Source organism: Salvelinus alpinus, chromosome 22 (assembly GCF_045679555.1).
Source record: "Salvelinus alpinus chromosome 22, SLU_Salpinus.1, whole genome shotgun sequence".
Taxonomy (NCBI): domain Eukaryota; kingdom Metazoa; phylum Chordata; class Actinopteri; order Salmoniformes; family Salmonidae; genus Salvelinus; species Salvelinus alpinus.
In genome coordinates, this window is record NC_092107.1 from 41,954,874 (window position 1) to 41,971,988 (window position 17,115).

At 45.3% G+C, this 17,115-nt stretch overlaps 1 protein-coding gene across 6 annotated transcripts in view; it reads left to right on the forward strand.

Moving 5' to 3' along the window:
* Nucleotides 1-17,115, forward strand: part of LOC139549544 (stromal interaction molecule 1-like) — an 87,647-nt gene that overhangs the window by 48,324 nt on the left and 22,208 nt on the right. For all 6 annotated transcript variants that reach the window (XM_071360152.1, XM_071360147.1, XM_071360148.1 and 3 more), the window contains exons 8-9: nucleotides 14,271-14,448; nucleotides 16,642-16,809. In XM_071360152.1, the coding sequence (XP_071216253.1) occupies nucleotides 14,271-14,448; nucleotides 16,642-16,809 (346 nt within the window). The remainder of the gene's footprint in view (nucleotides 1-14,270; nucleotides 14,449-16,641; nucleotides 16,810-17,115) is intronic.

Here is a 17,115-nt window from a genome sequence, read left to right on the forward strand (position 1 = left end):
ATGTCAGCTATGCATTTGGTTTGCTAAGTGGCTAGATGTCTGCTATGCATTTGGTTTGCTAAGTGGCTAGATGTCTGCTATGTATTTGGTTTGCTAAGTGGCTAGATGTCTGCTATGTATTTGGTTTGCTAAGTGGCTAGATGTCTGCTATGTATTTGGTTTGCTAAGTGGCTAGATGTCAGCTATGCATTTGGTTTGCTAAGTGGCTAGATGTCAGCTATGTATTTGGTTTGCTAAGTGGCTAGATGTCTGCTATTCATTTTGTTTGTTAAGTGGCTAGATGTCTGCTATGTATTTGGTTTGCTAAGTGGCTAGATGTCTGCTATGCATTTGATTTGCTAAGTGGCTAGATGTCAGCTATGCATTTGGTTTGCTAAGTGGCTAGATGTCTGCTATGCATTTGGTTTGCTAAGTGGCTAGATGTCTGCTATGCATTTGGTTTGCTAAGTGGCTAGATGTCTGCTATTCATTTGGTTTGCTAAGTGGCTAGATGTCTGCTATTCATTTGGTTTGCTAAGTGGCTAGATGTCTGCTATTCATTTGGTTTGCTAAGTGGCTAGATGTCTGCTATTCATTTGGTTTGCTAAGTGGCTAGATGTCTGCTATTCATTTGGTTTGCTAAGTGGCTAGATGTCTGCTATGTATTTGGTTTGCTAAGTGGCTAGATGTCTGCTATTCATTTGGTTTGCTAAGTGGCTAGATGTCTGCTATTCATTTGGTTTGCTAAGTGGCTAGATGTCTGCTATTCATTTGGTTTGCTAAGTGGCTAGATGTCTGCTATTCATTTGGTTTGCTAAGTGGCAAGATGATCAAGCTTCTTGGCTTCAGCAGAGACATTCAATCCCCTCCTGGATCAAGATCCCTGTTTCCTAAATTGTTTTTAGAAGTAGTGCCTCTTGTGTAATACCATATACCCCGGTATGGTACAGAACAGTATGACTGTATAAACCCTGGATACCACCGTACTGTAGTCTTGCCTTGCCATTTTTGCCATTAGCAATGAACATTTCCATGCTTTCTGCCGGAAGCTTGGAGGTGGGTTATTTTCACATCCTCCCGCTCATCTATGGTTCAGTCATGCTGACTCATACACACACAGTGTCTCTATCCCTGACACACGTTCCCACTACAACTAACTGACTCCTAAAGTGAGTGTCCTTGACGTAGGCCACAGGAGGCTGCTGAGGGGAGGACGGCTCATCATAATGTTCTGAATGGAGCGATAGAAGGGCATCCATGTGAAACCGTGTATTTTATGTATTTGATACCATTCTGCTCCAGACATTATCACGAGCATGTCCTCCCCAATTAAGGTGCCACCAGCCTCCTGTGATGTAGGCCTATTCATCCACCACCGTAGCTTAGCCATAAAGAGGCACCATCTGCTGTCCTTGCTACCAGGAGGTCAATTATCCTGCATGGGCATCCTGTGTGTGTTCCACAGCCTTGCTAGCTGAGAGTGTTACCGGGGCCGTGTCCTCTGCTCTGCTGAGAGGAGAGCGGCCTTGGAACAGAGTTATGTTATGCCTCTATTGACGTCCCTCTCTCCCCAGACAGACACTTTGTATATCACATCTTGTCAGTTAGTTACAGGGGTTAGTCATGCCCTCCTTGTTGATTCACTGTGATAGTAAAACATCTCACCCCCTGCTGCTGTGGGACATGCAGATGAGGCTGGGGATATACATCTGCTGCATGTCCCTCTGCTGCAACTCTCTGAAACACCTAGTGAACACCAAAGCAGAATGTGAAATGCCAATTGATAATTTTTTAGAGAGGATTGCAACATCTCATGCGTACTAACTAATGTGCATGCAGTTTTGTATTGTTGCTGTTTTGTGGTTTGTTACCTATGGGGTTATAGACCTGGTGCTCTCCCAGGAGCTGAAGGGGAGAGGGGTCATGTCCTCTGTGTCTTTAGCCGTCCCTTCTTCCTAAACCCATGCTGGGGGCAAGCTGTAGGACTATTTCACCCTGTGTTTACTCTGGGTGCCTTTTACAACACCAGCTGGTGCCAGGCATTACCTCTTTACACGTCACCTCCACCGCTTACTCACTCCCATGTGGACGGAGGTGTGGTGGGTTGTGTGCAGGACAAGACGGGTCTCTACTAAACGTAATCATGTGGACGGAGGTGAGGTGTAGTGGGTTGTATGCAGGACAAGACGGGTCTCTACTAAACGTAATCATGTGGACGGAGGTGTAGTGGGTTGTATGCAGGACAAGGCAGGTCTCTACTAAACGTAATCATGTGGACGGAGGTGAGGTATAGTGGGTTGTATGCAGGACAAGGCAGGTCTCTACTAAACGTAATCATGTGGACGGAGGTGAGGTGTAGTGGGTTGTATGCAGGACAAGACAGGTCTCTACTAAACGTGGTCATGTGGACGGAGGTGAGGTGTAGTGGGTTGTATGCAGGACAAGACAGGTCTCTACTAAACGTGGTCATGTGGACGGAGGTGAGGTGTAGTGGGTTGTATGCAGGACAAGACAGGTCTCTAGTAAACGTGGTCATGTGGACGGAGGTGAGGTGTAGTGGGTTGTATGCAGGACAAGACAGGTCTCTACTAAACGTAATCATGTGGACGGAGAGGTGGTGGGTTGTATGCAGGACAAGACAGGTCTCTACTAAACGTAATCATGTGGACGGAGGTGGTGTAGTGGGTTGTATGCAGGACAAGACAGGTCTCTAAATCAAATCAAATCAAATTTTATTAGTCACATACACATGGTTAGCAGATGTTAATGCGAGTGTAGCGAAATGCTTGTGCTTCTAGTTCCGACAATGCAGTAATAACCAACAGTAATCTAACCTAACAATTCCACACTACTACCTTACACACACACACAAGTGTAAAGGGATAAAGAATATGTACATAAAGATATATGAATGAGTGGTGGTACAGAACGGCATGGCAGATGCAGTAGATGGTATAGAGTACGGTATATACGTATGAGATGAGTACTGTAGGGTATGTAAACATAAAGTGGCATAGTTTAAAGTGGCTAGTGGTACATGTATTGCATAAAGATGGCAAGATGCAGTAGATGATATAGAGTACAGTATATATACATAAGAGATGGGTAATGTAGGGTATGTAAACATTGTATTAAGTGGCATTGCTTAAAGTGGCTAGTGGTACATTTTTACATAATTTCCATCAATTCCCATTTTTAAAGTGGCTGGAGTTGAGTCAGTATGTTGGCAGCGGCCGCTAAATGTTAGTGGTGGCTGTTTAACAGTCTGATGGCCTTGAGATAGAAGCTGTTTTTCAGTCTCTCGGTCCCTGCTTTGATGCACCTGTACTGACCTCGCCTTCTGGATGATAGCGGGGTGAACAGGCAGTGGCTTGGGTGGTTGTTGTCCTTGATGATCTTTATGGCCTTCCTGTGACATCGGGTGGTGTAGGTGTCCTGGAGGGCAGGTAGTTTGCCCCTGGTGATGCGTTCTGCAGACCTCACTACCCTCTGGAGAGCCTTACGGTTGTGGGCGGAGCAGTTGCCGTACCAGGCGGTGATACAGCCCGACAGGATGCTCTCGATTGTGCATCTGTAGAAGTTTGTGAGTGCTTTTGGTGACAAGCCGAATTTCTTCAGCCTCCTGAGGTTGAAGAGGCGCTGCTGCGCCTTCTTCACAACGCTGTCTGTGTGGGTGGACCAATTCAGTTTGTCCGTGATGTGAACACCGAGGAACTTAAAACTTTCCACCTTCTCCACTACTGACCCGTCGATGTGGATAGGGGGGTGCTCCCTCTGCTGTTTCCTGAAGTCCACAATCATCTCCTTTGTTTTGTTGACGTTGAGTATGAGGTTATTTTCCTGACACCACACTCCGAGGGCCCTCACCTCCTCCCTGTAGGCCGTCTCGTCGTTGTTGGTGATCAAGCCTACCACTGTAGTGTCATCCGCAAACTTGATGATTGAGTTGGAGGCGTGCATGGCCACGCAGTCGTGGGTGAACAGGGAGTACAGGAGAGGGCTCAGAACGCACCCTTGTGGGGCCCCAGTGTTGAGGATCAGCGGGGTGGAGATGTTGTTACCTACCCTCACCACCTGGGGGCGGCCCGTCAGGAAGTCCAGGACCCAGTTGCACAGGGCGGGGTCGAGACCCAGGGTCTCGAGCTTGATGACGAGTTTGGAGGGTACTATGGTGTTAAATGCTGAGCTGTAATCGATGAACAGCATTCTCACATGGGTATTCCTCTTGTCCAGATGGGTTAGGGCAGTGTGCAGTGTGGTTGCGATTGCGTCGTCTGTGGACCTATTGGGTCGGTAAGCAAATTGGAGTGGGTCTAGGGTGTCCGGTAGGGTGGAGGTGATATGGTCCTTGACTAGTCTGTCAAAGCACTTCATGATGACGGAAGTGAGTGCTACGGGGCGGTAGTCGTTTAGCTCAGTTACCTTAGCTTTCTTGGGAACAGGAACAATGGTGGCCCTCTTGAAGCATGTGGGAACAGCAGACTGGGATAAGGATTGATTGAATATGTCCGTAAACACACCAGCCAGCTGGTCTGCGCATGCTCTGAGGACGCGGCTGGGAATGCCGTCTGGGCCTGCAGCCTTGCGAGGGTTAACACGTTTAAATGTTTTACTCACCTCGGCTGCAGTGAAGGAGAGCCCGCAGGTTTTGGTAGGGGGCCGTGTCAGTGGCACTGTATTGTCCTCAAAGCGGGCAAAAAAGTTGTTTAGCCTGTCTGGGAGCAAGACATCCTGGTCCTCGACGGGGCTGGTTTTCTTTTTGTAATCCGTGATTGACTGTAGACCCTGCCACATACCTCTTGTGTCTGAGCTGTTGAATTTCGACTCGATTTTGTCTCTGTACTGAGACTTAGCCTGTTAGCCTCTTAGCCTCTACTAAACTTAGCCTCAGCCTCTACTAAACGTAATCATGTGGACGGAGGTGAGGTGTGGTGGGTTGTATGCAGGACAAGACAGGTCTCTACTAAACGTAATCATGTGGACGGAGGTGTGGTGTAGTGGGTTGTATGCAGGACAAGACAGGTCTCTACTAAACGTAATCATGTGGACGGAGGTGAGGTGAGGTGGGTTGTATGCAGGACAAGACAGGTCTCTACTAAACGTAATCATGTGGACGGAGGTGAGGTGTGGTGGGTTGTATGCAGGACAAGACAGGTCTCTACTAAACGTAATCATGTGGACGGAGGTGTGGTGTAGTGGGTTGTATGCAGGACAAGACAGGTCGCTACTAAACGTAATCATGTGGACGGAGGTGAGGTGTAGTTGGTTGTATGCAGGACAAGACAGGTCTCTACTAAACGTGGTCATGTGGACGGAGGTGAGGTGTAGTGGGTTGTATGCAGGACAAGACAGGTCTCTACTAAATGTGGTCAATAGATGATGTAACTGATGGATATGGAATTCATACAGCATACACCTGGATAGGTATATACAGTGCATTCGAAAAGTGAATTTTTTTTCAGTGCATTTTTCCGACCACTTGACGTTACAGCCTTTTTTATTTTTTTATTTATTAAGTTGTTTGTTTTTTCCTCTTCTCATTAATCTACACTTTTTCCCAATCTACACACAGTACCCCATAATGACAAAGCAAAAACAGTGGGTTTTTTGTGTGCAAATTTAGATTTTTTTTTGTAAATATATGAAATGGCACATTTACATAAGTATTCAGACCGTTTACTCAGTACTTTGTTGAAGCACCTTTGGCAGCGATTACACCCAAGAAGACTCGAGACTATGACGCTCAAAGCTTGGCACACCTGTATTTGGGGAGTTTCTCCCATTCTTCTCTGCAGATCCTCTAAAGCTCTGTCAGGTTGGATGGGGAGCGTTGCTGCACAGCTACTTTCAGATCTCTCCAGAGATGTTCGATCGGGTTCATGTCTGGGCTCGGGCTGGGCCACTCAAGGACATTCAGAGACTTGTACCAAAGCCACTCCAGCGTTGTCTTGGCTTAGGGTCATTGTCCTGTTGGAAGGTGAACCTTCGTCCCAGTCTGAGGTCCTGAGCGCTCTGGAGCAGGTTTTCATCAAGGATCTCTCTGTACTTTGCTTTGTTCATCTTTCCCTCTATCTTGACTAGTCTCCCAGTCCCTACCGCTAAAAAACTTCCCCACAGCATGATGATGGTGCCAGGTTTCATCCAGACGTGATGCTTGGCATTCAGGCCAAATAGTTCAGTCTTGGTTTTATCAGACCAGCGAATCTTGTTTCTCATGGTCTGAGAGTCCTTTAGGTGCCTTTTGGCAAACTCCAAGCCAGCTGTCATGTGCCTTTTACTGGGGAGTGGAATCCATCTGGCCACTATACCATAAAGGCCTGATTGGTGGAGCGCTGCAGAGATTGTTGTCCTTTTGGAAGTCTCCCATCTCCACAGAGGAATTCTGGAGTTCTGTCCAAGTGATCATCAGGTACTTGGTCACCTCCCTGACCAAGGCCCTTCTCCCCTGATTGCTCAGTTTGGCTGGGCAGCCAGCTCTAAGAAGAGTCCTGTTGGTTCCAAACTTATTCCATTTAAGAACGATGGAGGCCACTGTGTTCTTGGGGACCTTCAATGCTGCAGAAATGTTTTGGTAACCTTCCCCAGATCTGTGCCTCGACACAATCCTGACTCCGAGCTCTACGGACAATTCCTTCAACCTCGTGGCTTAGTTTTTGCTATGACATGTACTGTCAACTGTGGGACCTTACATAGACCAGTGTGTGCCTTTCCAAATCATGTCCAATCAATTGAATTTACCACAGGTGGACTTCAATCAAGTTGTCGAAACATCTCAAGGATGTTAGGAAACAGGATGCACCTGAGCTCAATTTCGAGTCTCATAGCAAAGTGTCTGAATACGGTATTTCTGTTTTGTATTTTTTATACATTTGCAAAAATGTCTAAAAACCTGTTTTCGCTTTGTCATTATGGGGTATTGTGTGTAGATTGAGGAATTGTTTTTAGAATAAGACTAATGTAACAACGTGGGAAAAGGGGTCTGAATATTTTCAGAATGCTCTATACTTGATCCACGTTCTGCTGCTACTCATATTCCAGTTACTCATAAATGATATTGATTTAAAACTAGTCTCTCTCGTAGGAATGCTATTCATACAAATCTATATCAGCCCAGTCAGTCTGGAGCTACTGAGCCGGTGCTGCAAATAGGCTTTGATGTTGTTTGATTGTACCCTGCAGTAGGGCTGAGTGTCTGCATCGAGCCTCTTTCAGTGGAGTGTTATACAGTGCTGTGTGCCTGCCCTGCTGTTGTTGCTGCTGAAGCTTTAGCTAGTGAATGGTAGAGGTCAGGGTCTAGAGCATTAGTGGGAGGGCCCACTCCCCACATTTTCCATTCTCAGCCCCCCGGATCACCTTTCACTGTTGCCTGGCTACCCATCCACATCACGTCGACATTTCTTCTCCACCATGAGTCTGGATTTGCCACCCTCCCTGACGATATCTAGAATGCGAAGACATTCTGACCGTTCTGATTTGTCCCAGAAACCGATGGGTTGGGCCTGAGCCGACCGGCATGATGACATTGTCAACTTTGATACGGTGACTGGTTGGATTTGTTAGACGATCCATTCGCTGATGAATTTGTTTTGTACAACGCGCCCTGTCATTTTGAAATGAAGTCACGCAAACAACTAGTAGGATGGCGGATTCAATAGAGCAGCGGAATTGAATTTGGGGTGATACTTGAGGCTACTGGTGACTTCAGCCCTCTGCCTTCTCCTATACCTCTGGTGGGATGAGGCTGCTCTCTGGTGATGTAAAACAGCATTACACCTTCTGCCTCCTTTATCATCTCAACCTCAATTCGCCCTGTAAAACCTGCTCTCAAAATTACTGATGTATTTTTTTAACTCATGCGTGTACTTCATGGATTCAGGTTCATTTATATTAATTGAAATGCTGTTCATAATTTCAATGTACCAATTCTCATCAGATATTGATAATCTCATACATATGCTGTGACCTCTTTAAAACATAGCAAGCTAGACTGTGTACAAGCTAAAGCAGTCTCCTTGTAGATTTTACATGAATGTCTATAGTCCTATTTCTCCCAGTGGGCCCTCTGTGTGTTTGAACTGTGGTCTTGTGACCGACCTCACTAACCCAGCATGACACAGCCACCCATCCCACAAATGGGCTCCTTGTTGGTCGTTTATATAGTCATGTCTGAGGCACTGGGGACATTATTCTGTGGCAGAAGAAGAGCACCTTGATCCCAATACAGAACGGCCATAGAGTACTGGGTTCTCTGTCACCACTGGGGCCCTGGCCTGGCCTGGCCAAGCCTTGACATCATTCAGTACTGTGACAGCTGATCAAGGTCCTCTGCCCTCTACACATTAGCCATTGTTTTCTGCCACATACTGTAAGATGCAAGCCCCTCATGCTATCTTTACACTCCCTCACTCACATTCTTAGCCTACTATAAGGCTGGTGTTTAGCCAATGACATTGTCTACAGAGCAAGTTGTATAAAGTAGTCACTTTAATTAACTCTATTTACATGTACATACTAGAGGTCGACCGATTAATCGGCAAGGCCGATTTAATTAGGGCCGATTTTCAAGTTTTCATAACAATCGGTAATTGGCCTTTTTGGACGACGATTACATTGCAATCCACGAGGAAACTGCGTGGCAGGCTGACCACCTGTTACGCGAGTGTAGCCTCAAAAGGACCTTGTGGCTGCAAGGAGCCAAGGTAAGTTGCTAGCTAGCATTAAACTTATCTTATAAAAAACAATCACTGTTCACGTAATCACTAGTTAACTACACATGGTTGATGATATTACGAGGTTAACTAGCTTGTCCTGCGTTGCATATAATCAATGCGGTCCCTGTTAATTTATCATTGAATCACAGCCTACTTCACCTTCGCCAAAAGGGTGATGATTTAAGAAAAGCGCATTCGCGAAAAAAACACAATCGTTTCACAAATGTACCTAACCATAAACATCAATGCCTTTCTTAAAATCAAGACACAGAAGTATATATTTTTTAAACCTGCATATTTAGTTAATAGAAATTCATGTTGGTAGGCAATATTAACTAAGGAAATTGTGTCACTTCTCTTGCGTTCAGTGCAAACAGAGTCAGGGTATATGCAACACCAGGGAGCCTGGAATGGCTCGTTGCAAACTGTGTGAAGACCGAATTTTACATAATTATGACATAACATTGAAGGTTGTGTAATGTAACAGCAATATTTAGACTTAGGGTAGCCACCCATTTGATAAAATACGGAACGGTTCTGTATTTCACTGAAAGAATAAACATTTTGTTTTCGAAATGATAGTTTCTGGATTTTACCATATTAATGACCAAAGGCTCATATTTATGTGTATTTATTATAATTAAGTCTATGATTTGATAGAGCAGTCCGACTGAGTGGTGGTAGGAAGCAGCAGGATCGTAAGCATTCATTCAAACAGCACTTTACTGCATTTTGCCAGCAGCTCTTAGCAATGCTTGAAGCACAGCTGTTTATGACTTCAAGCCTATCAACTCCCGAGATTAGGCTGGCAATACTGAAGTGCCTATAAGAACATCCAATAGTCAAAGGTATATGAAATACAAATGGTATAGAGAGAAATAGTCGACGTGTCAGAATTCCTATAATAACTACAACCTAAAACCTCTTAACTGGGAATATTGAATCACCAGCTTTCATATGTTCTCATGTTCTGAGCAAGGAACTTAAACGTTAGCTTTTTTTACATGGCGCATATTGCACTTTTACTTTCTTTTCCAACGCTGTGTTTTTGTATTATTTAAACCAAATTGAACATGTTTCATTATTTATTTGAAACTAAATAGATTGTATTTATGTATTATATTAAGTTAAAATAAAAGTGTTCATTCACTATTGTTGTAATTGTCATTATTAAAAATATATATATAAAAATCGGCCAATTAATCGCATTTCACTAAGATCTACACCTGTTGGATTCAGCCCATGTGACTAATCAAATTTGATTAGATTTAGAGAAGACACTGTCTTGACTGTATGATCTGTGCACACTGTTGCTTTAGTTTCACTGAATAATGTATTTATGCTGTTTTCAACAATATCTGCTCAGTTATGTGTAAAATGCAAAGCGTGGACATTCTCTGAATTCCTGTGATAGGCTTACAGTCCGGAACTACAGACTAGTGCTCAACTCTTTGATGTAGTTAGAAGGCAACAGGCTGCTACAGTCAGTGTACTTCCCCCTACTGTAGTTAGCGCTTGAAACCGGACCCTGCCTGTAAAACAAACCATGTCTTTATCTCTGCCCAGGGAATCTCAACTACATGTAGCATATACATCAGAAAATGATGGATCCCTGGCTTCCTTGGGCTCTATAGTGGTCATTCTTTATAGCAAGGAGCAGCAAGGTCCAAGGACAGCTGGTTGGAGGATACTATGTGGACATTCCAGGCTCCCTGGTATCTAGTAGTAAAATTATACAGGCACTTCTATTGTTTTCCCCTGATGAGTCACTGATTACGAGCACCTGTAACAAGGCCCCAGAATTCTTCCTGGTCCTGGTGTTCTTGATCAGGAAAAGAACAGATTACATCTCATGCTTTTCCTTGTCTGATTCTCTCTTTTTCGCTTTCTCTCTCAATTCAAGGTGCTTTATTGGCATGGCAAATATGTTTACATTGCCAAAGCAAGTGAAATAGATCAAATCAAATCAAATTTTATTAGTCACATACACATGGTTAGCAGATGTTAATGCGAGTGTAGCGAAATGCTTGTGCTTCTAGTTCCGACAATGCAGTAATAACCAACAAGTAATCTAACCTAACAATTCCACAACTACTACCTTACACACACACACAAGTGTAAAGGGATAAAGAATATGTACATAAAGATATATGAATGAGTGGTGGTACAGAACGGCATGGCAGATGCAGTAGATGGTATAGAGTACGGTATATACATATGAGATGAGTACTGTAGGGTATGTAAACATAAAGTGGCATAGTTTAAAGTGGCTAGTGGTACATGTATTACATAAAGATGGCAAGATGCAGTAGATGATATAGAGTACAGTATATACATATGAGATGGGTAATGTAGGGTATGTAAACATTATATTAAGTGGCATTGTTTAAAGTGGCTAGTGGTACATGTATTACATAAAGATGGCAAGATGCAGTAGATGATATAGAGTACAGTATATACATATGAGATGGGTAATGTAGGGTATGTAAACATTATATTAAGTGGCATTGTTTAAAGTGGCTAGTGGTACATTTTTACATAATTTCCATCAATTCCCATTTTTAAAGTGGCTGGAGTTGAGTCAGTATGTTGGCAGCGGCCGCTAAATGTTAGTGGTGGCTGTTTAACAGTCTGATGGCCTTGAGATAGAAGCTGTTTTTCAGTCTCTCGGTCCCTGCTTTGATGCACCTGTACTGACCTCGCCTTCTGGATGATAGCGGGGTGAACAGGCAGTGGCTTGGGTGGTTGTTGTCCTTGATGATCTTTATGGCCTTCCTGTGACATCGGGTGGTGTAGGTGTCCTGGAGGGCAGGTAGTTTGCCCCCGGTGATGCGTTCTGCAGACCTCACTACCCTCTGGAGAGCCTTACGGTTGTGGGCGGAGCAGTTGCCGTACCAGGCGGTGATACAGCCCGATGCTCTCGATTGTGCATCTGTAGAAGTTTGTGAGTGCTTTTGGTGACAAGCCGAATTTCTTCAGCCTCCTGAGGTTGAAGAGGCGCTGCTGCGCCTTCTTCACAACGCTGTCTGTGTGGGTGGACCAATTCAGTTTGTCCGTGATGTGTACACCGAGGAACTTAAAACTTTCCACCTTCTCCATTACTGACCCGTCGATGTGGATAGGGGGGTGCTCCCTCTGCTGTTTCCTGAAGTCCACAATCATCTCCTTTGTTTTGTTGACGTTGAGTGTGAGGTTATTTTCCTGACACCACACTCCGAGGGCCCTCACCTCCTCCCTGTAGGCCGTACAACATTCAAATAAACAATGAAAAATGTACAGTAAACATTACACTCACAAGTTTCAAAGTAATAGAGACATTTGTTATAACAATGTGCAAATGCAAAAGGAAAAATAAATATGGGTGTATTTACAATGGTGTTTGTTCTTCACTGGTTGCCCATTTCTTGTGGCAACAGGTCACAAGTATTGCTGCTGTGATTGCATGGTATTTCACCCAATATATATATATATATATATATATATATATATATATATATATATATATATATATATATATATATATATATATATGGGAGTTCATCAAAATTGGGTTTGTGTTTTAATTCTTTGTGGGTCTGTGTAATCTGATGGAAATTGTGTCTCTAACGTGGTCATACATTTTGCAAGAGGTTAGGAAGTGCAGCTCAGTTTCCACCTCATTTTGTGGGCAGTGTGCACATAGCCTGGTCTTCTCTTGAGAGCCAGGTCTAATTAGCAGGTATCGGCCTAATCCTGCTCTGCATGCATTATTTGGTGTTCTTCGTTGTACACGGAGATGTTTTCACAGAATTCTGCACGCAGTCTCAATTTGGTATTTGTCCCACTTTTTGTGAATTTTTGGTTGGTGAGCGACCCCAGACCTTACAACCACAAAGGGCAATAGGGTTCTATAAATTATTCAAGTATTTTTAGCTAGATCCTAATTGGTATGTCGAATTTTATGTTCCTTTTGATGGCGTTTTAAGACCCTTCTTGTCTCTCAGATCGCTCACAGCTTTGTGGAAGTTACCTATGGTGCTGCTGTTTAGGCTGAGGTTGGTAGAGTTTGTTGTGTGCTCTAGGTCAACAGTGTATAGATGGAATTTGTATTTGTGGTCCTGGCAACTGGACCAGTATTTTTGTCTAACTGAGATTTTCTGTCAGGGCCCAGGTCTGACAGAATCTGTGCAGAAGATCTAGGTGCTGCTGTAGGCCCTCCTTGGGTGGAGACAGAAGCACCAGATCATCAGCAAACAGTAGACATTTAACTTCAGATTCTAGTAGGGTGAGGCCAGGTGCTGCAGACTGTTCTACTGCTCTCGCCAATTAGTTGATATATACAGTGCCTTGCAAAAGTATTCATCCCCCTTGGCGTTTTTCCTATTTTGTTGCATTACAACATGTAATTTAAATGGATTTCTATTTGGATTTCATGTAACAGACATACAAAAAATAGTCCAAATTGGTGAAGGGAAATGCAAAAAAATAAATAAAAGGAAAAGTGGTGCGTGCATACAGTTGAAGTCAGAAGTTTACATACACTTTAGCCAAATACATTTAAACTCAGTTTTTCACAATTCCTGACATTTAATCCTAGTAAAAAATCCCTGTTTTAGGTCAGTTAGGATCACCACTTCATTTTAAGAATGTGAAATGTCAGAATAATAGCAGAGCGAGTGATTTATTTCAGCTTTTATTTCTTTCATCACATTCCCAGTGGGTCAGAAGTTTACATACACTCAATTAGTGTTTGGTAGCATTGCGTTTAACTTGGGTCAAACATTACGGGTAGCCTTCCACAAGCTTCCCAGAATAAGTTGGGTGAATTTTGGCCCATTCCTCCTGACAGAGCTGGTGTAACTGAGTCAGGTTTGTAGGCCTCCTTGCTCACACACGCTTTTTCAATTCTGCCAACAAATTGTCTATGGGATTGAGGTCAGGGCTTTATGATGGCCACTCCAATGTCTTGACTAAGTTGTCCTTAAGCCATTTTGCCACAACTTTGGAAGAATGCTTGGGGTCATTGTCCATTTGGAAGACCCATTTGTGACCAAGCTTTAACTTCCTGACTGATGTCTTGAGATGTTGCTTCAATATATCCACATAATTTTTCTACCTCATGATGCCATCTATTTTGTGAAGTGCACCAGTCCTTCCTGCAGCACAGCACCCTCACAACAAGATGCTGCCACCCCCGTGCTTCACGGTTGGGATGGTGTTCTTCGGCTTGCAAGCCTCCCCCTTTTCCCTCCAAACATAATGATGGTCATTATGGCCAAACAGTTCTATTTTTGTTTCATCAGACCAGAGAACATTTCTCCAAAAAGTACGTATAGTGTGCTCTATACCAAATTAGCATACCCCCTGAGTCTCTTCCCTGTTTCACACCTGGTAGTTTGGTGGATGGGACTACCAGCTCTCTGTAACCTAGAGGGCAACCAGTGGGTCCATCTCCTCTAACCATGTTTCTTGTAGGATGACAATGTCTGTATTTCCAATATCTTTAGTTAAGTCTGGGTTCCTGCTCTTTAGGCCAAAGGCAGATGACCTCAGACCTTGTATATTCCAGGATGAGATAGTAAAAGATTCTCTCGCTCTCAGGCTGCAGATAGCCCAGGAGGAGCACCGTACAGTGGAGGTGGAGAAGGTCAACCTGGAACAGAAGCTGAGGGATGAGATCAACTGTGCCAAGCAGGAGGCCCAGCGGCTGAAGGAGCTCCGCGAGGGCACCGAGAACGAGCTGAGTAGGCAGAAATACGCCGAGGAGGAGCTGGACCAGGTACTGGACTGTACCACTTTGGGTAGGGACAGGGGTGGAGAACAAATGCATGTGGATGAGAGAGGGGGAATTAGTCTAGCGGGGTACTTGTTGAGAAACAAGGTGTGGTTGAGGCCACTAACATGATCCTGTAGATTAATGCCAGAGAGGGGAGACTTGACTGAACTTTGTTAACCACTCTATATTGTAGGGAGCCAGCTATACATTTAGATGGATCAGATGCAGAATGCTATCAGTAGGCATAACTCCCACTCAGCTCTTTGCCCATCAGGGAAATGGCAGAAAAAGAAGCAGCGGTCGGCCCACACAGGGCAGCTGAGCAGAGGGCTCATGTTGTGTACTCTCTTCATTCTACTACGATCACTATGGTCTCCTGAGAACACTGTAGTCTGCTGGAGGAAGCAATAGTCACTCCTTTATCTGATTTCTGTGTGTAAGAATCCAGCTCAGAATGTTTTCATATGACGTAAGGATTATATTCACCACTCCTGACTGCAGACAGGGCATATTGCACCCTAAACCATGGCCAAGTTCTTCACAGGATTTAGAATGATAATTTCATCTGGATGGTTTCTCTGGAGGCCAGTTAACTTGTTGTCAGGTCCCAGTGGAGGTCAAACCAGGTCAGCCCTCATGCCTGCATGATCAGAAAAGAGAACCACACAGATGTCACATGGCCCCATATACAGCCCTAACTCTCCCCTGTGCACATGGCTTGCAGGCCCCCTGCTCACCTAGCCCTAACTCTCCCCTGTGCACATGGCTTGCAGGCCCCCTGCTCACCTAGCCATAACTCTCCCTGTGCACATGACTTGCAGGCTCCCTGCTCACCTAGCCATAACTCTCCCCTGTGCACATGACTTGCAGGCCCCCTGCTCACCTAGCCCTAACTCTCCCTGTGCACATGGCTTGCAGGCCCCCTGCTCACCTAGCCATAACTCTCCCTGTGCACATGACTTGCAGGCTCCCTGCTCACCTAGCCATAACTCTCCCCTGTGCACATGACTTGCAGGCTCCCTGCTCACCTAGCCATAACTCTCCCTGTGCACATGGCTTGCAGGCTCCCTGCTCACCTAGCCATAACTCTCCCTGTGCACATGACTTGCAGGCCCCCTGCTCACCTAGCCATAACTCTCCCCTGTGCACATGGCTTGCAGGCCCCCTGCTCACCTAGCCCTAACTCTCCCTGTGCACATGACTTGCAGGCTCCCTGCTCACCTAGCCATAACTCTCCCTGTGCACATGGCTTGCAGGCCCCCTGCTCACCTAGCCATAACTCTCCCTGTGCACATGACTTGCAGGCTCCCTGCTCACCTAGCCATAACTCTCCCTGTGCACATGACTTGCAGGCTCCCTGCTCACCTAGCCATAACTCTCCCTGTGCACATGGCTTGCAGGCCCCCTGCTCACCTAGCCATAACTCTCCCTGTGCACATGGCTTGCAGGCCCCCTGCTCACCTAGCCATAACTCTCCCTGTGCACATGGCTTGCAGGCTCCCTGCTCACCTAGCCATAACTCTCCCTGTGCACATGACTTGCAGGCCCCCTGCTCACCTACCCATAACTCTCCCTGTGCACATGACTTGCAGGCCCCCTGCTCACCTAGCCATAACTCTCCCTGTGCACATGGCTTGCAGGCCCCCTACTCACCTAGCCATAACTCTCCCTGTGCACATGACTTGCAGGCTCCCTGCTCACCTAGCCATAACTCTCCCTGTGCACATGACTTGCAGGCCCCCTGCTCACCTAGCCATAACTCTCCCTGTGCACATGACTTGCAGGCTCCCTGCTCACCTAGCCATAACTCTCCCTGTGCACATGACTTGCAGGCCCCCTGCTCCCCTGGCTGGCCCAGTGCTGCTCCATTAAGGCTTGGCAGTGATTGAGTCTAAGGGCGGGTGGATGCCTCTATGGCTCTGGGCTCATTTGCTCAGCTCTTAATGAGGCTGTCTGGAGACAAAGAGAGTGCTAGCTTTCACAAGCCAATGAGATCACATTTCCCTCTCCCACCTCCACATTCACACCATGGTCCAGAGAGACACTGTGGGAATGATTAATTTGTGCTTAACCACTTTGACTTTTAGCGTGAAGACTTTCGTGTGTTCTTTTCACTGCTGTTTTGAGGCAGAAGAAGTTATATGCTGTAGGTTGACTTCTGGTCTTTGTGACGTGTGTATGTGTGTCTTTTTGCAGGTGCGCATGGCCCTGAAGAAAGCAGAGAAGGAGCTGGAGTCCCGCTGCAGCTGGTCCCCACCAGAGTCCCTCCAGAAGTGGCTCCAGCTCACCCATGAGGTGGAGGTGCAGTACTACAACATCAAGAAGCAGAACGCTGAGAAACAGCTACTGGTGGCTAAAGAAGGGGTGAGATGCCACAGGACTAGAGATATACACCGCATGAGGACTAGAGATATACACCGCATGAGGACTAGAGATATACACCGCATGAGGACTAGAGATATACACCGCATGAGGACTAGAGATATACACCGCATGAGGACTAGAGATATACACCGCATGAGGACTAGAGATATATATATATATATTTATATATATGCTACCATTCAAAAGTTTGGGGTCACTTAGAAATGTCCTTGTTTTTGAAAGACACACCATTTTTTTTGTCCATTAAAATAACATCAAATTGATCAGAAATACAGTGTAGACATT